Source organism: Malaclemys terrapin, chromosome 7 (assembly GCF_027887155.1).
Source record: "Malaclemys terrapin pileata isolate rMalTer1 chromosome 7, rMalTer1.hap1, whole genome shotgun sequence".
NCBI lineage: Eukaryota > Metazoa > Chordata > Testudines > Emydidae > Malaclemys > Malaclemys terrapin.
Genome location: NC_071511.1, coordinates 39,205,547 through 39,225,736, shown reverse-complemented (window position 1 = coordinate 39,225,736; position 20,190 = coordinate 39,205,547). Strand labels below are relative to the sequence as shown.

Genomic DNA, 20,190 nt, shown 5'->3' with positions numbered 1-20,190 from the left:
ACCAAACTTGCCCCAGACAAGACCCCTACCGCAGGTGAGGCAGGACTAATAGATGCAGACCGTCGAGCAACGCGTCTAACCAAGGCCCAAATAAGCCCCAGTTAGAAAAAAACAAGGGTTTTGAAGGCACGCACAAGGACAGCCTACCAATCCAATCCCAGGATCCCTCCCCACAGTTTTTAAACCAGCTATCCCACTTCTACCATATAACATCGGACCGCTGGGTCCTATGCATGGTACAGGTGGGATACTCCCTCCAGTTCTCCTTCCCTCCCATCCCCCTTCCCTGTCCTCCTTCAGGGACCCCTCTCACGAGCAATTCCTTATGCAGGACGTACGATTGCTCATCGATACGGGGCAGTGGAGGAGATTCCCAAGAGCTAAGGGGAAAGGGTTTTTACTCCCATTATTACCTAATCCCCAAGGCAAAGGGGGGTCTACGACCCATTTTAGACCTTCGCGGACTCAACAAATTTATGGTCAAGCTCATGTTCCACATGGCCTTCCTAAGCACTATCATCCCGTCACTGGATATGAGAGATTGGTACGCTGCCCTCGACATGAAGGACACTTATTTCTGGTGCGCAGACGCTTCCTACTGCTTGTGATAAACTGCAAGCATTACCAGTTCACGATGCTCCCATTCGGCCTTTCCACAGTCCCGTCCCTTCCCTTCCCTCCCCCCCGTGTTCACCAAGTGCATGGCGGTGGTAGCGTCTTTTTTGCGCAAAAGAAAGGTTTGAGTGTACCCATACCTTGACGATTGGCTGCTGACCGGGCACGCCAAAGAACAGGTGCAGTCCCATGTTACACTGGTCAGGGACACCTTTCACAGATTGGGGCTCCTTCTCAACGTAAGCAGGTCATCACTCATATCGACCCAAAGGATAGAATTCATAGGGGTGGTCCTGGACTCAGTACAGGCAAAAGTGAGCCTCCCAAAACCCAGGTTTCAGGCATAGAACAAATTGTCGAGACGATATTACAATACCCCACCATAACCGTGAGGGGTTACCTGAAGTTAATAGGGCATATGGCAGCCTGTACTTACGTAGTCAAGCATGCCAGACTAAGTCTCAGACCCTCACAAGCGTGACTTACATCATGTTACCACCTGGCACAAGACAGCCTGGACATGATAGTAACGGTACCTGGGCAAGTCCAAGAGTCTCTGGATTGGTGGCTGGAGCAACCAGTAGTCTGTGCGGTAGTCCCCTTCGCCACAGTCCAACCTTCACTGACGTTAGTAACACATGCATCAGATCTGGGTTGGAGTGCACACCTAGGGGAACTGAGAACACAAAGTCTGTGGACGCAGGACGAGATACCCCTCTATATCAACCTGAAGGAGCTCAGAGCGGTTCGTCTGTCCTGTCAAACTGTTCACGCCACTTTGCAAGGTCACAGCATGACAGTCCTGACAGACAACACCACTGCCATGTTCTACATAAACAAACAGGGTGGAGCTTCCTCCTCACCGCTCTGCCACGAAGCTCTTCTCCTCTGGGACTTCTGTATAGCCCGGTCCATACAGCTGGAAGCATCCTACCTCCTCGGGATGAGGAACGAGCTGGCAGATCACCTCATCAAGTCCTACCAAGCTCACGAGTGGTTGGTCCAATCAGATGTCCTGCAGTCAGTTTTCCAAAAGTGGGGTTATCCCCAAGTCGATTTATTCGCCAGCAAGGACAACAAACAGTGCCTTCGGTTCTTCTCATTTCAAAATCACAGCCTGGGCGCCATCTCTGACGCATTCTTAGTGCAGTGGGGAGGGGGCCTGAAGTATGCCTTCCCTCCAATCCCGCTGATCCACTGGGTCTTGCTCAAGATACGCAGGGACAGAGTAATGGTGATTCTGCTTGCCCCGTCCTGGCCATGTCAGCATTGGTATACAACACTCCCTGAACTATCAGTAGATGCCCCAGTAGCCCTACCCCTGTATCCGGACTTGATCACTCAGGACCAGGGGCGCCTTCTCCACCCAAACCTACAGTCCCTGCACCTCATGGCTTGGAAGCTCCATGGCTAAACTTGATGGAGAGCCAGTGCTCTCAGCCAGTGAGACAAATACTTCTTGGCAGCAGGAAACCTTCCACTAGGTCAACTTACTTGGCCAAGTTGAAAAGGTTCTCCTGCTGGTGTGAACCCAGATGCTCCAGGTCTCTATCCCGGTTATTCTGGACTACCTGCTTCACCTCAAGCAACAAGGCCTATCGCTTTCATCCATCAGAGTACACCTAATGGCTATACACCTGATGGCTATCTCAGCTTTCCATCTAGGGGAATCTGGGCACTCGGTGTTCTCAAATCCAATGGTGGTGCGTTTCCTCAAGGGATTGGAGAGGGTGTACCCTTATTCTCGATCACCAGTACCAACCTGGAATCTGAACCTGGTCCTTTCCAAGCTCATGAGCCCACTGTTTGAGCCCCTGGCCACTTGTTCCCTCCTTTACTTTTCATGGAAGGTAGCATTCTTGGTGGCCATTACATTGGCGAGGAAAGTGTCTGAACTAAAGGCTCTCACCTCCAAACCCTCTTATATGGTGTTTCATAAGGACAAGGTGCAACTTAGACCACACCCTAGATTCCTCCCCAAGGTGGTCTCCCAGTTCCACATGAGACAGGACATTTGTCTGCCTGTGTTTTTTTTCCAAAGCCTCACTCGAGCCCGCAGCAGCAGAGCTTGCACACGCTAGATGTTCTAAGAGCCCTAGTGTTCTACATAGCGCGCATGAGGCCTTTTTGCACATCAACCCAACTGTTTGTGGCCATAGCCGATAGAATGAAAGCCTTCCAGTATCTTCTCAGCGCATCTCGTCCTGGATCAGACTGCATTCGCACGTGCTATGAGTTGGCTAAGGTCCCAGCTCTGGCAATCGCAGCCCATTCGACGACAGTGCGAGTGTTTTCGACCACCTTTCTGGTGCAGGTATCCATCCATGAAATCAAAGCAGCTGCCTAGTCCTCAGTGCATACGTTTACAGCCCACAATGCCATCAACCAACAGGCCAGAGATGATTCAGCGGTCGGCAGGGCTGTCCTCCAGTCAATCATTCCTTGACTCCTACCCCCTTCTGATGGCCAGCTTGATAATCACCTAATTGGAATGGACGTGAACAAGCACTCAAAGAAGAAAAGACTGTTACCTCTGGTAACAGTTGTTTTTCGAGATGTGTTGTTCACGTCCATTACAATACCCACTCCCCTTCCCCTCTGTCGGAGTCAACGGCAAGAAGGAATCGAAGGGGCATCGGGCCGGCAAGGTACTATATACAATGCCATAAGGGCGCCACTCTAGTGGGCTCCTTTGCTGTCCTGATGGGAGCTACTAAGGGGAAAAGTTTCCAACATCCGTGCACGCAACGCGCACTCATCTAATTGGAATGGACGTGAACAACACATCTTGAAGAACAACAGTTACAAGAGGTAAGTAACCATCTTATCCTGAGTGTTAGGTTACTTTTCTGACTCTACATGAATGAGGGTCTTAAATAGGTAATTACTGGCATTGCTCATCAGAACTTCTTTTTTGGATGATAGATTGCTTTGTGTTGCATTTCTATTTTCACATAGGAGTGTTTAATGAGTTACATTTCAAATCACAATTAAATGAAAATACTGAATACTATTTCAAATGAAAGGAAAGACTGTTCCTGCAAATAATTACTGTTCCTAAGTAGTTTTCAGAATACTTCAATAGCTCTTGCTTGAACCTACTGTAAAAAAACACCTGGCATACTTGAAAACACAATGTGAGTTAGAGCCAAATGATGTTCTTTAGCTACTGTGCCAGATTTCAATCTTAGTCACACCAGTGAGATCTGCAGTAATCTCGCTGACTTTAGTGGAGTTACTCTGGATAATCACTAGTGTGAGATCAAAATCTGGCCCTAAATTTATAAATGTTACATTAGTTTATAAATGCCCCAATTCTCCCCAGTTCCTTAAGTGAAGGACAATCTGTCTCTGCTGGAGGTAGTGATATGAGGAATGCCGCCTCTATGGTACGTTTCCCTAAGGAAGTTGGCAGAACTCTACTAGAATTTTGTCTCCCTTCCACAAAAGGACCTATGGGGAAGCAATTTAATGAAAATTGGCTTTCACTGCTTTCCTTTTTGTTTTAATATGGAAGTCCATCTGAGAGAAGTTCCAGGGGCAACAGCAACTAAGCTTGGTGCAGCTCCTGTAGGAGCTACAATGGCTAGAAACCATTGAAAGTTGGGGTCACTGGGTAGCAGCATGTAAGCAAGGAGCCTTGGCATGTATTTTGACAAAACTGTCCTTCTCTCGGTGAGTCCCGCGTTTCCTGGCGGATTTCAGTAGCCTCAGAGGCTCACTGTGACCCTCCGGGTAACCCTTCTCTCTCTAGTGAGAAGGGCATGTATTTTGACAAAACTGTCCTTCTCTTGGTGAGTCCCGCGTTTCCTGGCGGATTTCAGTAGCCTCAGAGGCTCACTGTGACCCTCCGGGTAACCCTTCTCTCTCTAGTGAGAAGGGTCTAGTGAGAAGGGTCACAGCTTACTGAGCCATTTTCATCATAAGCCAGCAAGGGAGGTGAGATGGAGCTACCTCTCTTGCACAGTCTCTGTTGTCTCCCAATCTGAGTGATTAATTGGGGGGCACAGAAGGGAGCCTGGGCCCGCCCTCTACTCTGGGCTCCAGCCCAGGGACCCTAATAGTATCAGCTACGGTAGCTGACTTTTTAGAAACAGGACACGTATAATTCCCTGGGCCACTTCCCCACAGCAGCCCCCCACTTCCTCAAGATCCACTTCACCCTTACCTCAGGGCCTTATTCCTTGCACCTGATATGGTTTGTACTGCTCAGTCTCTCCAACAGCGCAGCTTCCTCCCACAGCTCCTGACACATACTCCCACCTGACTAACTGGGAGGCTTTTAACTAGTTTCAGCCAGCCCTTGATTGGCTTCAGATGTCCCAATCAACCTAGCTGTCCTCCCTGCCTTCTGGAAAGATCTTAATTGGCCCCAGGTGTCTTAATTGACCTGGAGCAGCTGCCAATTGCTTATCCTGGTGCCAGGGATTTGTTTAGCCTGTGGCTAATATATCTGTCTCCCATTACTTTGCTATAGTCATCTGCCCTTGTCCCATCACAGAATGTTTGTGCCTCTGGGAAATGCAAGCAGTGAAGGAAGGACTAACCCATCCCCTGATGGAAGAATTACCAAGAAATTCCAGGACTGAATTACCAGGATTGAAACTTCTGGAATATTCCACTCCTAGGCAGGAAGAACCTATGGGGGGCAGCATTTAGCCCACTGTTAATGATAATCACCTTGTTAGGGAGTTTATATCACTTCTAACAAGTCAGAAATTAATTTTGCCAGGGGTTTGTGAAAGAATCCTGCTAAAGTTCTTGTAAAGTAAATAAACAATAAATTGAAAACATGTATACAAATGTATGGCTACTGATGCAATCTGGATGTGAAGCTGGCTGCTGTATTTGTAAACAGGCAGACACATAAATCATACCTTTTCAAACATTTTCTTAAATAAAATATCTATGCTTGTGTTTGATATAAATAGAAATTGACATACAGAATACTCAGGCTCTCAAAAAATACTTTAAAACAATTGGGTCATACAAGAGCCCTTTCCAAGTTGGAGATAATTAATTGACAGCAGGTTTAAAACAAACAAAAGGAAGTACTTCTTCACTCAGTGCACAGTCAACTGTTGGAACTTGTTGCCAAGGGATGTTGTGAAGGCCAGAACTATAACTGGGTTCAAAAAGGAATTGGATAAGTTCATAGAGGTTAGAACCATCACTGGTTATTAGCCAAGATGGTCAGGGATGCAACCCCTAAACTTCTGACTGCCAGATGCTGGGAGTGGATCATGAGATGGATCACTTGATAATTGCCCTTTTCTGTTTATTCCCTTGGAAGCATCTGGCATTGGCCACCGTCGGAAGACATGATACTAGTCTAAATGGACCATTAGTTTGACCCAGTATTTACGTTCTGAATGTCTCATTTGAAGGGGGAGGGAGGTATATTTTTACACTTTTTCCCCTTTTATTTTCGGAACACAAATATACACAACTTCTTCCATAGATTTATTGTTTACCATTTCAGAAAACTCAATCCCCACCAAGTCTGAGCACAGCATTTCTGTAGGGCTCAAACTCTGCAATTCAACTCATTTCATTAAGCCTGATGTCCATGTTGATAATGGGATGCATTGTTTGTATTTGTTCATCTAACTGCAGATAGTATTTCTGAAAATATATTGTATGGAGAAAATTGTGGTCATTAAATACATGATTTGGCATTCTTTAACCGTTAACTGTGGTTTGTATTTTATTGTGAGAATAAAATTCTGTTCATAATTATCAAAACATATAAGCTGTTTTTTCTTTGGCTACATGTGCTCTTCTTTATTTTTTATAGCTGGTCATCAATGCTGCATTGGGATTTGACACATTTGTTGTGATGAGACATGGACTAAAGAAACCAAAGCAGCAGGAGTCTGGTGATTCATGTTCCAACAATGCCTCCGGCTCTGCTGATCTCCTGGGATCATCGCTCTTTTCAAACATCCCTGGCTATAAACTTGGCTGCTACTTCTGCAATGATGTTGTGGCACCAGGGGATGTGAGTAGCGCTTTATGCAAATTGTTATTGGGGACCCATTTCATGTTATTTATGTTTTTTATTGCATTAAAAATTATCCCTTTATGAAACCTCATTTGTCACTGTAAGTGATGTTTATAGCAAATCCCTTTTACTGATATTCAGAGAGATATTGCCACCCTGTATTCATTGAATGACAGGTATTAAAAATGTCTTGTGCAATGGAGTAGCCAAGTACTTTCAAGTAAGTGTTTGTGTGTGAATTGTTTTTCTTTGTAGTCCACCAGGGATCGGACATTGGATCAGCAGTGCACAGTCAGTCGACCAGGATTAGCCATGATAGCTGGAGCCCTTGCAGTAGAGCTAATGGCTTCTGTTTTACAACATCCAGAAGGGTGAGTCATATTTGAGGGGAAAGGGATGTTTATAGGACAAAAGGTATTTTGGGGAAGGAACAGTTCTCTCCGGTATTTTTTATTACACATTATGTAGACTTAGAGGAGTCCCGTAAGTTTTGAATATTAATAAACATATACAGGTATATCATGCAATGCAGACTTCATTATTATAATAATAGAGTTAGATTTTTGGTTAGAAAAATTTGTTATGTTCTTGTTTGAAGAGTGAGGACATTTGACTTGCCTATTGCTTTTGTGCATTTGTTATCTTTAAAAGAAGTATTGAAAACATAACATTTCAGTAGGAAAAAAATTGTTGCTATTAATCTTAGTGTTCCCGCTGCATATTTCTTTGTAATGAGGACCTACCGTAACTATTAGCTATGAAGCCCATCAGGGGCTTCATTGTAAGCCAAAAAATTGTGATCTTTTTAGCTTAACCCAAAAGTTATTGGGCTTAAAGCAGAAATCACTAGGTGAAATTCTTTGGCCTGTGTTATGCAGGAAGTCCGACTAGCTAATCATAATAGTCACATCTGACCTTAAAATCTATGAAAAGAAAAATAAATAAAGGAAGTTATGATTTAGGTCTGAGTAAGTGATATGTCTCTGAAACTCTGACGCTGGAAAGGGATCCTTGCAGGCCTGTGCTGAGTCTGAAAGGGAGCTTCCAAGTTGATTCCCTTGCAAGATCAAGGCTGTAAAGCGTAAGCTGGTTATGGAAGGAAATGTCCTAGAGCTGGTCTTCTTCACGCAGCGCACAATCAACTTGTGGAACTCCTTACCTGAGGAGGTTGTGAAGGCTAGGACTATAACAGCGTTTAAAAGAGAACTGGATAAATTCATGGTGGTTAAATCCATTAATGGCTATTAGCCAGGATGGGTAAGGAATGGTGTCCCTAGCCTTTGTTTGTCAGAGGATGGAGATGGATGGCAGGAGAGAGATCACTTGATCATTGCCTGTTGGTCCACTCCCTCTGGGGCACCTGGCATTGGCCACTGTCAGCAGACAGGATACTGGGCTAGATGGACCTTTGCTCTGACCCGGTACGGCCGTTCGTATGTTCTTATGTTATGTTCTTATGGTCTGGAAATGTTTTTCCCCCCATGAAAAATTTTGACAAAAAAGAATTTTTCTCTCTTGGTCAACAGTTTTCTGCAATTTTTTAGGTTTTCAGGTTTAAAACTGGAATGTTTTGGTTTTTTAACAAAAATGTTTTGTGAAGATGTATGTCATTTTCTGTCAGACATTTCAGAAGATGATTTTCCACCAGCCTTAGGCTTAGTCTTTTTTTCTAATTTTCTTTATTTGATTTTTGCCAGTGGTTATGCTGTTGCTAGCAGCAGTGATGACAGAATGAATGAACCACCTACCTCTCTTGGGCTTGTGCCTCATCAGGTCAGTGAGCTAGGAATAAATAAGCTTGTTGATATATGTAGCTATGGGGACTTGTACAGAATAAGTGTCACATATTTTGTGTCTTGATAAAAACATGACATAAATGTGGTAGTGCAAAATGAGGTATCCTAACTGAATAAGGAGATATATGGCCAGATCCTAGACTGCAGTCTGGCTGCTTTGTGCTATTTGAATCTGTGTGGAGGAGTCTTTTGGCAGTATACACTTGTGTCTTTGTCCCAACAAACCCTAGCTGCCAGGACTGCCTTCGGGGAAAGGAGGGATGGCCCTGGGTAGTCAGCATAAAGTAAAGCAGTCTTGAGATTGCTTTGCTTTACACAAAGAACCAGCAGCCAGCTAGCTTCAGTATTGATGGAGAAGGAAGCTAAAAAGATGCCTCAAAGCCACCTCTACTCACGCCCCTCTTCCCCTCCCCCCCCCCCCGCAGCCCCCCGTTCCTGAGATAAAACATAGCTCAGCTGCCTCCCAGAATCAGGCATAACCCAAACGCCATTATTATAAATTCCTCAGTAGTGTCCTGTAGGTTCTATTGCATGTAGAGAAATCATCTGGATCTTCACTTACTGCATTTCAGGGCTTGGGACCCATAGTCCAATCCTTTGTAAAGCTTGATACCACTCTACCAAACTAGCCACCAGTCTACCAAGCTGGCCTAAAACCCCTCTTGACTGCAATGAAGTGCTGAGGATTTAAAGCACAGCATTTCCAAGGTGATAGCCTGGCTTCCTCTTTTGTCCAAAATCCTATTTATTCAACAGTTTCCAATGTCCCTCTGAGAACTTTGGCTAATTGAGGTTGTGTGGTATCCTGAATGACATTAATAAAGGGCTATATCACGTCTTTAAGTGGCATTTGGAGTCTTTGTAAATTGTAAAATCAGACTGGACTTTAGTTTAATGTCCCAAAAAGAGATTGTAAAATTATCTGTGGTTGGTTTGTTTAGGTTTTTTGTAACGTCCAAAGAATTAAAGGGCATGATCTAAATAAAAGTACATATTCAGTTCAGTTTATATATTTTAAGTGATTAAAAATATCCATATTTCCTGTTTGATAGTTGTGGAGGTTTTAGGAGACAAATTGAAACAATTCACTTTCTCCAGGGATGTTTTTCTATCAGTCTCCTAGCACAGCATGCATATTATCTGAACTAAGTGCAAATAAAGATTTCTACATTTATCCAGAGGGGATTGTTTTCCTTTTGAGATGATAAGGAGAAACAACAGCCAAAGCAAAACTTCATTCTCTTTATGATCAAGGCATTCACTTCCAACGTGAAAACATATACACTCAAAAGTATTTGCTTTTTTTGTTAAAAAGTCCTGCCTTTTATTGAGAGAGATTTCTCTTTGTAATATTGTGGATATATCTCCTTCTAAGAGAAATGGGATAATAGGGGGAAAACAATATTTAGTTGAAGTTGGGAGGAGAGGGAATGTGTTTAACAGTAACCACCGTTTTTGAAGGTTAAATCTTCAATAAATAGTAATATAAAAATCAAATTGTAATATATTTGCTCTGACTTCATTGTGTATGAGTTTTAACCTTACACTTGTTACTATATGTATCAAAATGTCAATCTTAAGCTGGTGTACTCTGTAAAACAGAATTATATTTTCACTTTCTCTTAAATAAAGAATACTGAATCAGTATTAATATGAAAATAATTTCCTGTTCACTGCCTTCCATGTTTGGATGCAAGGAAGATTGCAATATTTCTTGTTTGTCATTAATGCTGTATTCTGCATGAAACTTGCTGTTCCTGTGGGTACTCTCCAGCCGTTCATGTAGGTCAGAAATAATAATTCCCATTCCCTATACTTTCTGCAAATGAAAATTGTATATATAACCTATAAGTAGTCTATAGTTTTTGTTGCAAACCTTGCATGGTAATCACTTCTCTCATTGTCATTTACTGACCTGTATTCTTAAGATATGCCCTTCATAAAATATTAGACTTCAGACTGAGAAAACCTTAATTTAGTTATTATTCTTGTGTCAGACATAGTTTTGCTTCCACATTTTATGTTAAATTAGTCTTTTCCATCCAGATACTGTTGAGCAAAAGTTTCTTCATTGGGTGTCAAATGTCAAAATATAGGAATCCATGTTTTCTAAGTACTATGGCAACTAATCCTATCGTGTATTGCTTATCTCTTTGAGCAATGCAACTGTCCAGCCATTCACTTACTTCACTAGATACTTTTTTTCTGATTTTTAGAAGAATTTTTAAAGAATTACTTTATTGGCTACTCCTTTGTTTTACCTTCTTTAAGCCCAGTGAATATGCAACCGTATGTGGGGAAAGTATGGTAGTAGTATTTGTGTAGTTACTTGCTAGCGTTATTGCAACTTTTAAGATTTTTGTCTCCCTTCCAAAGAAGGAACTGCATTAAGTCAAGCTGTTCTTTGTGTGTCTAGTAAAACTACTTTTTACAAAGTGGTCAGAAATCCTGTGTTTATTACAAGAGACATTTGCACCATAATAGTTAGCTGTGTTGCAGTGCCTTCATGCAAGGTCAGCATTTTCTTTCTCACCCTGTCTCCCTGCATTTGGACAAAGAGTTCCCTGTTGGTTAAGTAGATGTAATCTTATCATTGTGCCCCCTTTGCCCATAGCATATCCCTTTAGTACAGCTTGATATATCCTCAGTGCAGGGCACAAGGATATCAACAGTGCATGTGTGGGCAGAACAGACATTGCTAATGACAAACTCCCACCAGAGGTGCATGAGGCATGTGCACACACCTGAAATTGAGCACCCACAGGGAGAGACATTTTGAAGAATTACATTTAGTGAGAAGGGTGAGTAACTTCTCTTTTAACTAAGCGGATTGGAGTGTAGTTCTTAGTTTTTGGGTACCCAATTTGAAACTTCTATGACCTGATTTTCAATTATGCTCAGTTCCACACCATTCATGTGTGATGCCTGGCTGCTCACATAAATCAAAGCTGACAATGTAATAAAAATGAGGCTTAATACAAGAAAAGAATATTTGATTGATATGTATCTATTTTTAATAGAAAATAAAAGAAACAAGTAATGTAGTTACTGGTACTTGCCTATATATAAATTCAGATATTGTATGTCAGTGCCACCAAGTGGTTAATTGCAATAATAAGCCACACAATTCAGAACTGAGATTGAAATATTCTCCTTAAAACTGTAAATAGTGATAGGACCACCTTCTGCCTTCAGAGGAAATCCATCAACGTACGTCTGAAGGCAGAATTTTGCCACAGACTGTATGAGTACCCTGTGTTTGGAGACTCTCTATCATAAGAAGGTGAGTTCAGGATAATCTCAGCATAAGATCTGAATTTCTTTGTAGTATTCTTATTTGTTTGTTAAACACCAATGGTGTTCAAAACACAGAAGAAGAGGTAGTGCCTGCTCCAAGGACCATGTGATCCAAGTGGATAGACAAATAAACCCAGGGCATGGTCCTGTTATATAGGTTAGTATGGATTTCAAATATAGTTTTATGATCAGTGCATGACACATTTCTTTCTTAATTAACATAAGTTTGACTCTTGGAAGAAGGGGTTTGAAAGAAGAGAGGGTGATTGCCTTGTGCACCAGGCCATGGGTGAGAGAGAGGTGCAGAAATAAGGAATACCATGGAAGAAAATAGGAGAAGGAAACAAATTGGGCGATAAGAGAGAGGGTTAGGGAGAAAAAATAATTTCTTCCTTATCTGCATTTGTGAGCCTGTGTCAGAACATTAAAGTAACAGCTTGAACCCAGGGTCCTATGATTGAATTAATTTGTTTTATTGTAATATCAAAAAAGGAAAAGTCAATAAAGCTTTTAAGTGTTTCTAATAATTTTGGCAGAGGACACCAGAATTAATCCCTGCCCACCAGTCACAACGTACCGTTACAGTAATTCTGAGATACGAGTGCAGTCTAATGGAACCTGGCATACCATAAATAACAAAGACCCAAAGGACACAGTACATGATGAGTGTAAGGACTGGTCCACACTGAAGTTACATCAGCATAGCTATGTCTCTCAGAAGTGTGAAAAATCCTCACCCTTGAGAGACTTAGTTAAGCCAACTTACCACTTGGTGTAGACAGCAATAGGTCGATGGAAGAATTCTACTGTCAACCTAGCTGCCACCTCTGGGGGAGGTGGATTACCTACAGCAACAGGAGAACCCCTCTCATTGCTGTAGTGTCTTCACTGAAGTGCTACAGCAGCACAGCTGTATCACTGCAGTTGTATCACTATAGGTTTTAAATGTAGACATAGCCTTCAGTGTCTATTTGGGCTCTTGCTTTTGCAATGGAATTTGACTTCATTGGAGCTATGGCAATTTACACCAGCAGAGGGACTGTCCTGTTGAGTCTTAGTGCAAGTCTATGCTAAAAAGTTAAGTTGACCCAGCTCCGTTGCTCAGGGCTGTGAAAAAGCCACACTCCTGAGTGAGGTAGTTAAGCCAGCCTAACCCCCAGTGTAGACAGGGTTAGGTTGACAGAAGAATTGTTCTATCAGTATAGCTATCTCCCTCTAAGGAAGGAGGATTAACTAGAGCAGTGGGAGAACTCCTCCCATCGCTGTATTGAGTAGCTTCACTGAAGTGGTACAGTGGCACAGCTGCAGCAGCGGTTAAAGCATAGGCATAGCCATACTCTTACCCCAGGATTGTTGACATAGCAGATTGTGACTGCTCTTTTTATTTTAGATTAGGGATTTTCTCTGGTAGGTGGTGTTGCTCCTGCTTATTCTTGTATGTTCTTTTGTGTGCTGGTTGCTTGCTGTTGTGACCTCTAATAGCTCTATTTCATCCGTGCTTCATTTGCAATAGGTATTTTGAGAAGCATTTAGGGTCTTGTCCTGGGTTGGCTTGCCTTTTTGGTCGTTTATTTTCCAGGAGATGCTAAGAACAAACTGAATTCAGGAGCCTCTGAGGACAAATTCAACTATCATAGGTTATGTTGCCTGATATCTGGCTTGCCCTGATGTCATTTTCTTACAGCTGTATAAAGTTCACTGTTTAAAAAGTATCAGATGTGGCCATTATGTAATTTAATGTGCAGTTATGGCTTTGAAATTATGATTCAGTTCTTAGTAGACAGGTTAGCCTCTGCCAGTCTCTTGTTAAAGTGAAGTGTCTAGACTAAGCAAGTCTGATGAAATTGATGCCATAAATGAATTGTTGTGCAGTCATTCGGGGCCAGCTGCTGTCAGTATGAAATACAATATTTTTATGTTGAACTTATCTTTTTTTGTCTGAAAGGTTTTTATTTTCTTTCGAACTGTACTCCATCTGTACTGGCTTTTAATGTAGCTCCCCAAAATCCACTAACTGGTGTGAATTTGGGACCAGATTTTGACTCCCCCAAACCTCCTCACTTCTATTAGATTGTTTCTGTAGTTTGGCTAATGACATATTTTGTCCATCTGTTACTGTTACTTTTCTCCAAAATAATAGAGCAAAGATCCCATTGATAAAGAATGCTGTTGGGTTCAAAGCTTTATGCACAAAAGTTGTATGAGTACAATCTGTCTAATTTGCCAGTTCAGACCTTTTCCGTATGTTTTATGTTACTTAAAATATGGCCTTCCTTCAGTTGCAACATATATTTGTTGTAAAGGTGGTTTGAGCAATGAGAGACACTTTTTTGATAAACTATTGATTGTGAGTAATTATATTGTCACACATGGCTAATTTAATAGTATTGTTACTGTAGTTACCAAAGCACATGGCAAAATCAATGTAGTTTACGCTAAAATGATGCTGTTACTTACTGTTCTCTGTTAGTATTAATCTATTACAACTGACCTGAGTGTACTCTGTGGCAGTGTTATGGGTTTCCCAGCATAACAGAATTACAAAATGGCCAACATCATCATGGTGAAAGGCAGTAATAATGTCAATACCTCCCAAGCATTTTGGAAGCATCTATAGCAGCAGGAGTGACCATCAGAGATACCAGGGTGGTAGTGGGGTAAGATAATAATAATATTAATAATAATAATGTGTAAATATTAATGCAATGTAGAACCTGCTAAATAATTAGAATGATCTTGATATTCTAATGGAACACATTAGAAAGCAAGGACATTTAGTGTTGGAGATAACCCTCCATTCTACTTGGGTACTGGAATGGTCTCATAAGTGCATGAAATCTAGGCATCAGTTCTAGCAAGGCTACTACATGTTCATGGTTTCTTCCACTACACTAGGAATAGCAGTTGAGAGGAATATTATTTTGGACTATGGTAAATTCAAATGAGAATGAGTTTACCAATGTGATTTGATGTTTAAAACTCAACTGATTTTCAATTCTGTATGAAGCAGAACATCCTATGAGAGACAGGGTGAGTGAGGTAATGTCTTTTATTGGACATGTTGTGACATATTAGACTTAAATTATGTGGCAGGAGCCACAAAATTATGTGGCATTGACTCCCTCCAGGCCTTTCTCACCTCTCTAGTCATGTCCTTTGTGTGATTTTATTTATATTTTGATAATGAACAGTTTAGTCTATGCTGTCCTAAATTTTCACTGTTCAGCAGCTTGCTGATTTTTATATTGATAGTTAATAGCTGTTTTTCAGAAAGGCTTGGGGGAAACTGGAGGCTTTGACAGTCTGGTAGAGGAAGTAGAGAGAGTGTGGAAGCTGTTTTTGTTTTCTTTTCCCCATGAGAGAAACTCAGGCTTTTGGCATTGAAGAAGGGATGGGTCTTCTCTTTCCCTCCTGCTTTGGGACAGGAGCAGATTTGACTGAAATTTGGGAATAGGAGGGCTTGAATTCCCTGTTCCCCATGCTGGTGACCTTTGAGAGCAACTAGCTGCCCCTCTGCATCCTGCCACTGCATCCATCAATGACAAATAGGCACGTTTCGGCTAAAATGCTCAGTAGTGAAATGGTTGACATTTAAATTACCATCATATTTCAGAGATGATACCCATTGAGATGAATAGGATAGTTCACATCACAGAGAGCTATTGTTTGAGACTGTCTGCAGACAGGTTAACATTTCCATTTACGTCATTAGTGTACATTCAGATCTCATGCTGAAGGTTATCTTTTTAAAACATAATGGGTGAAATCCTGGCTTCACTGAGTGTTGTCAGTATCTACAATGGGGCTCAGGTTTCATCCAATGTCTAGAGATGAGGCATTTTTCAAAGATGAAAATGTAGACTCTGAAGCATAGTTATGTGGCAATTAAAAATATAATGGAATGATGTAATCAGTTATGCAGCCTCGCAAGCGTTATTTTGTGTGTGTGTGTGTGGAGGGGGAAGAATATGTTGCACAATGATCAGCTATAATAAAAATGTTATAAGAACTTCTCTAAAACATTGAATTAGTCATTATTTTTATTATTGTATTGTATTTTAGTTGTATAGCAATGGCACCCAGTCACAGACCAGGACCCCATTGTATTAGGCGCTGTACACGCGCACACACACTAAAAAGATGGTCTCTGCTCCAGAGAGTTTACAATCTAAATGCTCAATCCACTTTAGTTTAAAAACATATTCCTGGTCTGAGCCCCTAATGGAAACTTCATCTGGGAAAGCAAACTAAGAAGATAATAGAAAAAAATCAGTTCTATACAAAGAATTCCAGTGTTCAAGCAGTTGATTACTTTAACAATTAGTCAAGTACAACATGATGTTAAGAATGAACTGCATTTACCAAAAAAGCGAGAAGAAAAAATGGGGCGAGAGGAAAAACAGTTTTGTGTTAATTATTTTTATTGTAATAGTGCTAGGGTTCCTCAACCAGCATCCAAGTCACTCTGTTGGGTTTTGTGCAAACATATTGGAAGACCCAGTCCCTGGCCCAAAGTCTGTACAGAGTGTACATTTTATCAGAACCAATTCTCTGGAAATCTTGTGTTGGTATTAGTTTTCTTTATACTTTCCTAATAAGTCAAATAGGTCAGCAGCGGCTGTTCAGTACGGGAATGCACAATGTTTACATTTTCAGATTGTAATTTTTATAAAGGGAGAGAATGTAGGGAAATGCACAGAAAAAAGTTATGACATGGCTTTTTATTTGTTTTCTTGACATTAACTAAAAAGTTCAAACTGCAGGTGGTGCTGTGCCTCTGTTCATATTTAAATAATATTGCATTTATATTGTCCTACCATTACATGTGTCTGTAGAAAAATCAACCAATTCACATATGGTACCAATACAGATTTATCGTAGAGGCCATTAAATTAGCACCACCCTGATTTTGCAGAGGTATAGAATGATGTTCATCCTCTTGCTGAATGTGTCTAACTCAGCTAGAATTTTGGAAATACATTTGCTATAATTATGTGATATGAATGTACATTTTATTTCTTTCCAGATTCGTGGCTTTTTATCAAGATTTGATAATGTCCTTCCTGTCAGCCTTGCATTTGACAAGTGCACAGCCTGCTCTCCCAAAGTAAGTCTGAGTTGCTTGTATTTTATTTCTGAATATGCAATGTTTTACAATCAGGTCATGTGGCATCTAAGGTTGGTTCACTCGAAGACGCTTCTTTTTCTTGTTTCTTTAGGATCTGAGATCTAACCCAATTCTTATTCCTATGTTCTGGCTACAGATTAACCCATTTTGGTCTCCCTCCCCTCTCCCTACACTATTTTCTGGTTTTCCTTGGGTTACATAGAGATGTCAAGTCTGTCACCTACTTGTTTCATGCTGACATGAATGAATACATTACAAAAAAATACATTATGGGCAATGTTAAGAAGTCAGTATAATGGGGCTTTCCCCTTTGATCTTCAGTGAAAAGGCACCAAGAACCACATGCTGCTGTACTGTTAATCCAGAGACATTATGAAATAGTTTAAAGTGTACAGTGGAAGAATCTTTCTTTAATTATTTGAGAAATGATTTCTGAAGTTTGGTTCTGCCTCTTTTTAACACACTTGCACTGGGTGCCTTTTGCAGTTAGGTAAAGTGTGAATAGCTGATGTTTCTTGATAAAGACTTGTATGTAGGGATAAAGTAAAAATTACCTTTATAACTTAACTGTGTAGTATTGAAGAGGCTGCTTAGTTTTTCATGCTAGTGCTGACATCCTGACTTGACTAATGGATTACAGCAGTTGCTGGGATTCTGAGTTGAACCTTGCCAGAACACTGGTACATACCACTCGTGTGTCTGTGTGAGGCCTCTTCCTTGCTGGATTGTTTTCCTGTATTGTATCCTTGAAAACTTTCTTTGGCAACTTTTCTGGGACTGTGTAGTGTAAGTCCTAGTGATCTTAACTGGGATATCTCAATATGAAGAGTCAGTGGTTTAAGTCAAAATTTGGCACACACGGAAATGCTATTAATTCAGTCAAGTTTTGTGTACCCAGAGACTTGCTGCAGGAATTTCTTTCCATTCTCTACACTAAACTCATCCTTATCCTTCATATTCTTGAGGGGCTAGGAATTTTTTTTTTTTTTTTTAAGATTTATAGTTCTGTCTTGCAGAAACTTCTGTTGATACAATATACCACTCACTCCTTTAGTGTAGTTTATATGTTAGTCAGGCCCTCAAGGACTTTTATGTGCATATTCTCTTCAAAAACTTCAGTGCTAAAATTACAAACTTGTAGTACGGTTGGGAGCACATCTCTACTCTCTTGAGTAGTTAAGCAATACAGTGGTAGTTAAAAAAACAGTCATTTTCTCTTTATTTCCACTAGTATGTTTTTGCAGAGGTACTCTATGGGTGTCATCCTAGGTGTTTTGTTTTATAAAAGAAAGATAATCAGTTTATCTTGTTTGTTTTGAAAGTACGGAATCTGATATTTCATACTAAATTTGTCTGTCCACCTAAGTAGCTTTTTCACCTCCTGTTCTTCTACCCTATGACTAGAGCTACTGACCACCTACAGCTCTGATGTGTGTACTCACACTCACACCCCCAACCATTAAATTAAATGCAGATATCAGTTTTTGTTAGCAAATGATTTCCTCTTGGTGGTCATTTAAAAGAGCCCTGTTTTACATAAACAGACCTGATGATTTAATAAAAACTGACTTGGATTTTAGCAGCTGTGCTATTCCCATAAAGATCACTTTTCATGCGGTTTGAGTATTAAATTACTTTTGTGCTGAAAAGGTTGCTTCATTGGTACATGTATTTCCTTACAGTAGAAACACAGCATTTGTTTATTTGGCTAACTCCCTTTATTAGCATAGGAGTATGTCACCCCTTATTATCTGGAAATCTGATACTAGTACTTTGAAATGACAAATCCAATTATATTTTCATGTTCGTTTTGTATGTGAATTTTTCTTAATGCATAAACTAGCATAATTTCATCATGGCTCACATCAGAGATGCCATTGATTTTATGTTCACTCTCCTGTGCTGTAAATGCTTTTGTAAAAGCTGTTTTTTTGGCATTATTTAACCTATTTTAATGTTGTTAATTTTCCTTCTTCTGTCCCCAGTCCCATTCTTGCATTATCATTTTATACCTCCTTTTAATAAAAAGAAAAATTTAAAATAAACAACCACAAGTTAAAATTTAACAGGTACAGCTGGTAGATGCTGAAGAGAAAGCTAAACTGCCTTAACATTTGGAATTAGATTTCATTTCACTTCACTTTGACCTAGAAGAGCCCCAGACATTCAAGCATCAAGTTATCCCTTATCTGTCCCAAATAGGCTGCATGCCAAGGAGGCTCTCATTTCTCTGAGGCAGTTGTTCAAGAATATTGGGATGATCACAGCAGGGAACCACAGTATTTTTTATTTTGGCCTGATTTTCCCTCCTATGATCTCCTCCAACTTCATTAGTGCTAAACATGCTGGAATGGCAAGCTGACTCCTGCAAGATTAGTGACCCTGCACTTTCAGTTTGATAGTGGGTCCAAAAGAACAGTGTTAGGGGTACACGCCTTATAGTGTCTACAAGTCTCACCACCACTGGCCTGAGGAGGAAAAGTCCCAAGTTCTTCAATACAGAATAAATCAGTTTATGATAACAAGTAGTGTTTTTCATGGGATAAAAGTTTACAGTTTATTAAATGTTGTGGAGATAAAGGGGTCTGTTTATTCTGTTTATTCCTCAGTTGAATTAGGGAGGAAAATCAGGCCACCTGCTCCCGGAGAGTGTTCAGATACTATGGTGAAGAGCACTACTACAAGTGCTTAAGTAGGTAGATGGAACCCAGTCCCGCAAACAGTAATGCATGCGCATATCTTTGGGCATGCTAGTAGTTCCATTGACTACAATGGCATTATTGTTGTCCCCGGTGCGGAGCACCGTATTAGCTGATTGCTTGAGAAGACTAATGAAGAAGCATCAATTCTATAAAGCTATTAAATTTCCTTTTTAATCATAACAATCAATGTTTACAGTACTGTTCAGTCTTCATTATTTTTTATATTTCATTGCAAATAAATAGGGCCCTACCAAACTCATGATCTATTTTGGTCAATTTCACGATCATAGGATTTTTTAAATTGTAAATTTCATTATTTCTGCTATTTAAATCTGAAATTTCATGGTGTTGTAATTGTAGGGGTTCTGACCCAAATAAGACTTGTGGGGAGGAGGGTCCCACGGTTATTGTAGGGGCGATGTGGTACTGCTACCCTTACTTTTGCGCTGCTGCTGGCAGTGGCGCTGTCTCCAGAGCTGGGTGGTCGGAGAGTGGTGGCTGTTGGTTGGGTGCCCAGCTCTGAAGGCAGAGCCACCGCCAGCAGCAGCACAAATGTAAGAATGGCATGGTATGATATTGCCACCCTTAAACCTGTACTGATGATGGCGAGGCACTGCCTTCAGAGCTGGGTGCCCAACCAACAGCCAC

At 40.9% G+C, this 20,190-nt stretch overlaps 1 protein-coding gene across 5 annotated transcripts in view; it reads left to right on the top strand.

Moving 5' to 3' along the window:
* ATG7 (autophagy related 7) overlaps nt 1-20,190 on the top strand; it is a 283,728-nt gene that overhangs the window by 49,919 nt on the left and 213,619 nt on the right. For 4 of the 5 annotated variants that reach the window (XM_054035053.1, XM_054035054.1, XM_054035055.1 and 1 more), the window contains exons 14-17: nt 6,413-6,616; nt 6,875-6,990; nt 8,317-8,392; nt 16,739-16,819. In XM_054035053.1, the coding sequence (XP_053891028.1) occupies nt 6,413-6,616; nt 6,875-6,990; nt 8,317-8,392; nt 16,739-16,819 (477 nt within the window). The remainder of the gene's footprint in view (nt 1-6,412; nt 6,617-6,874; nt 6,991-8,316; nt 8,393-16,738; nt 16,820-20,190) is intronic. The other variant, XR_008445692.1, reaches the window with a different exon arrangement.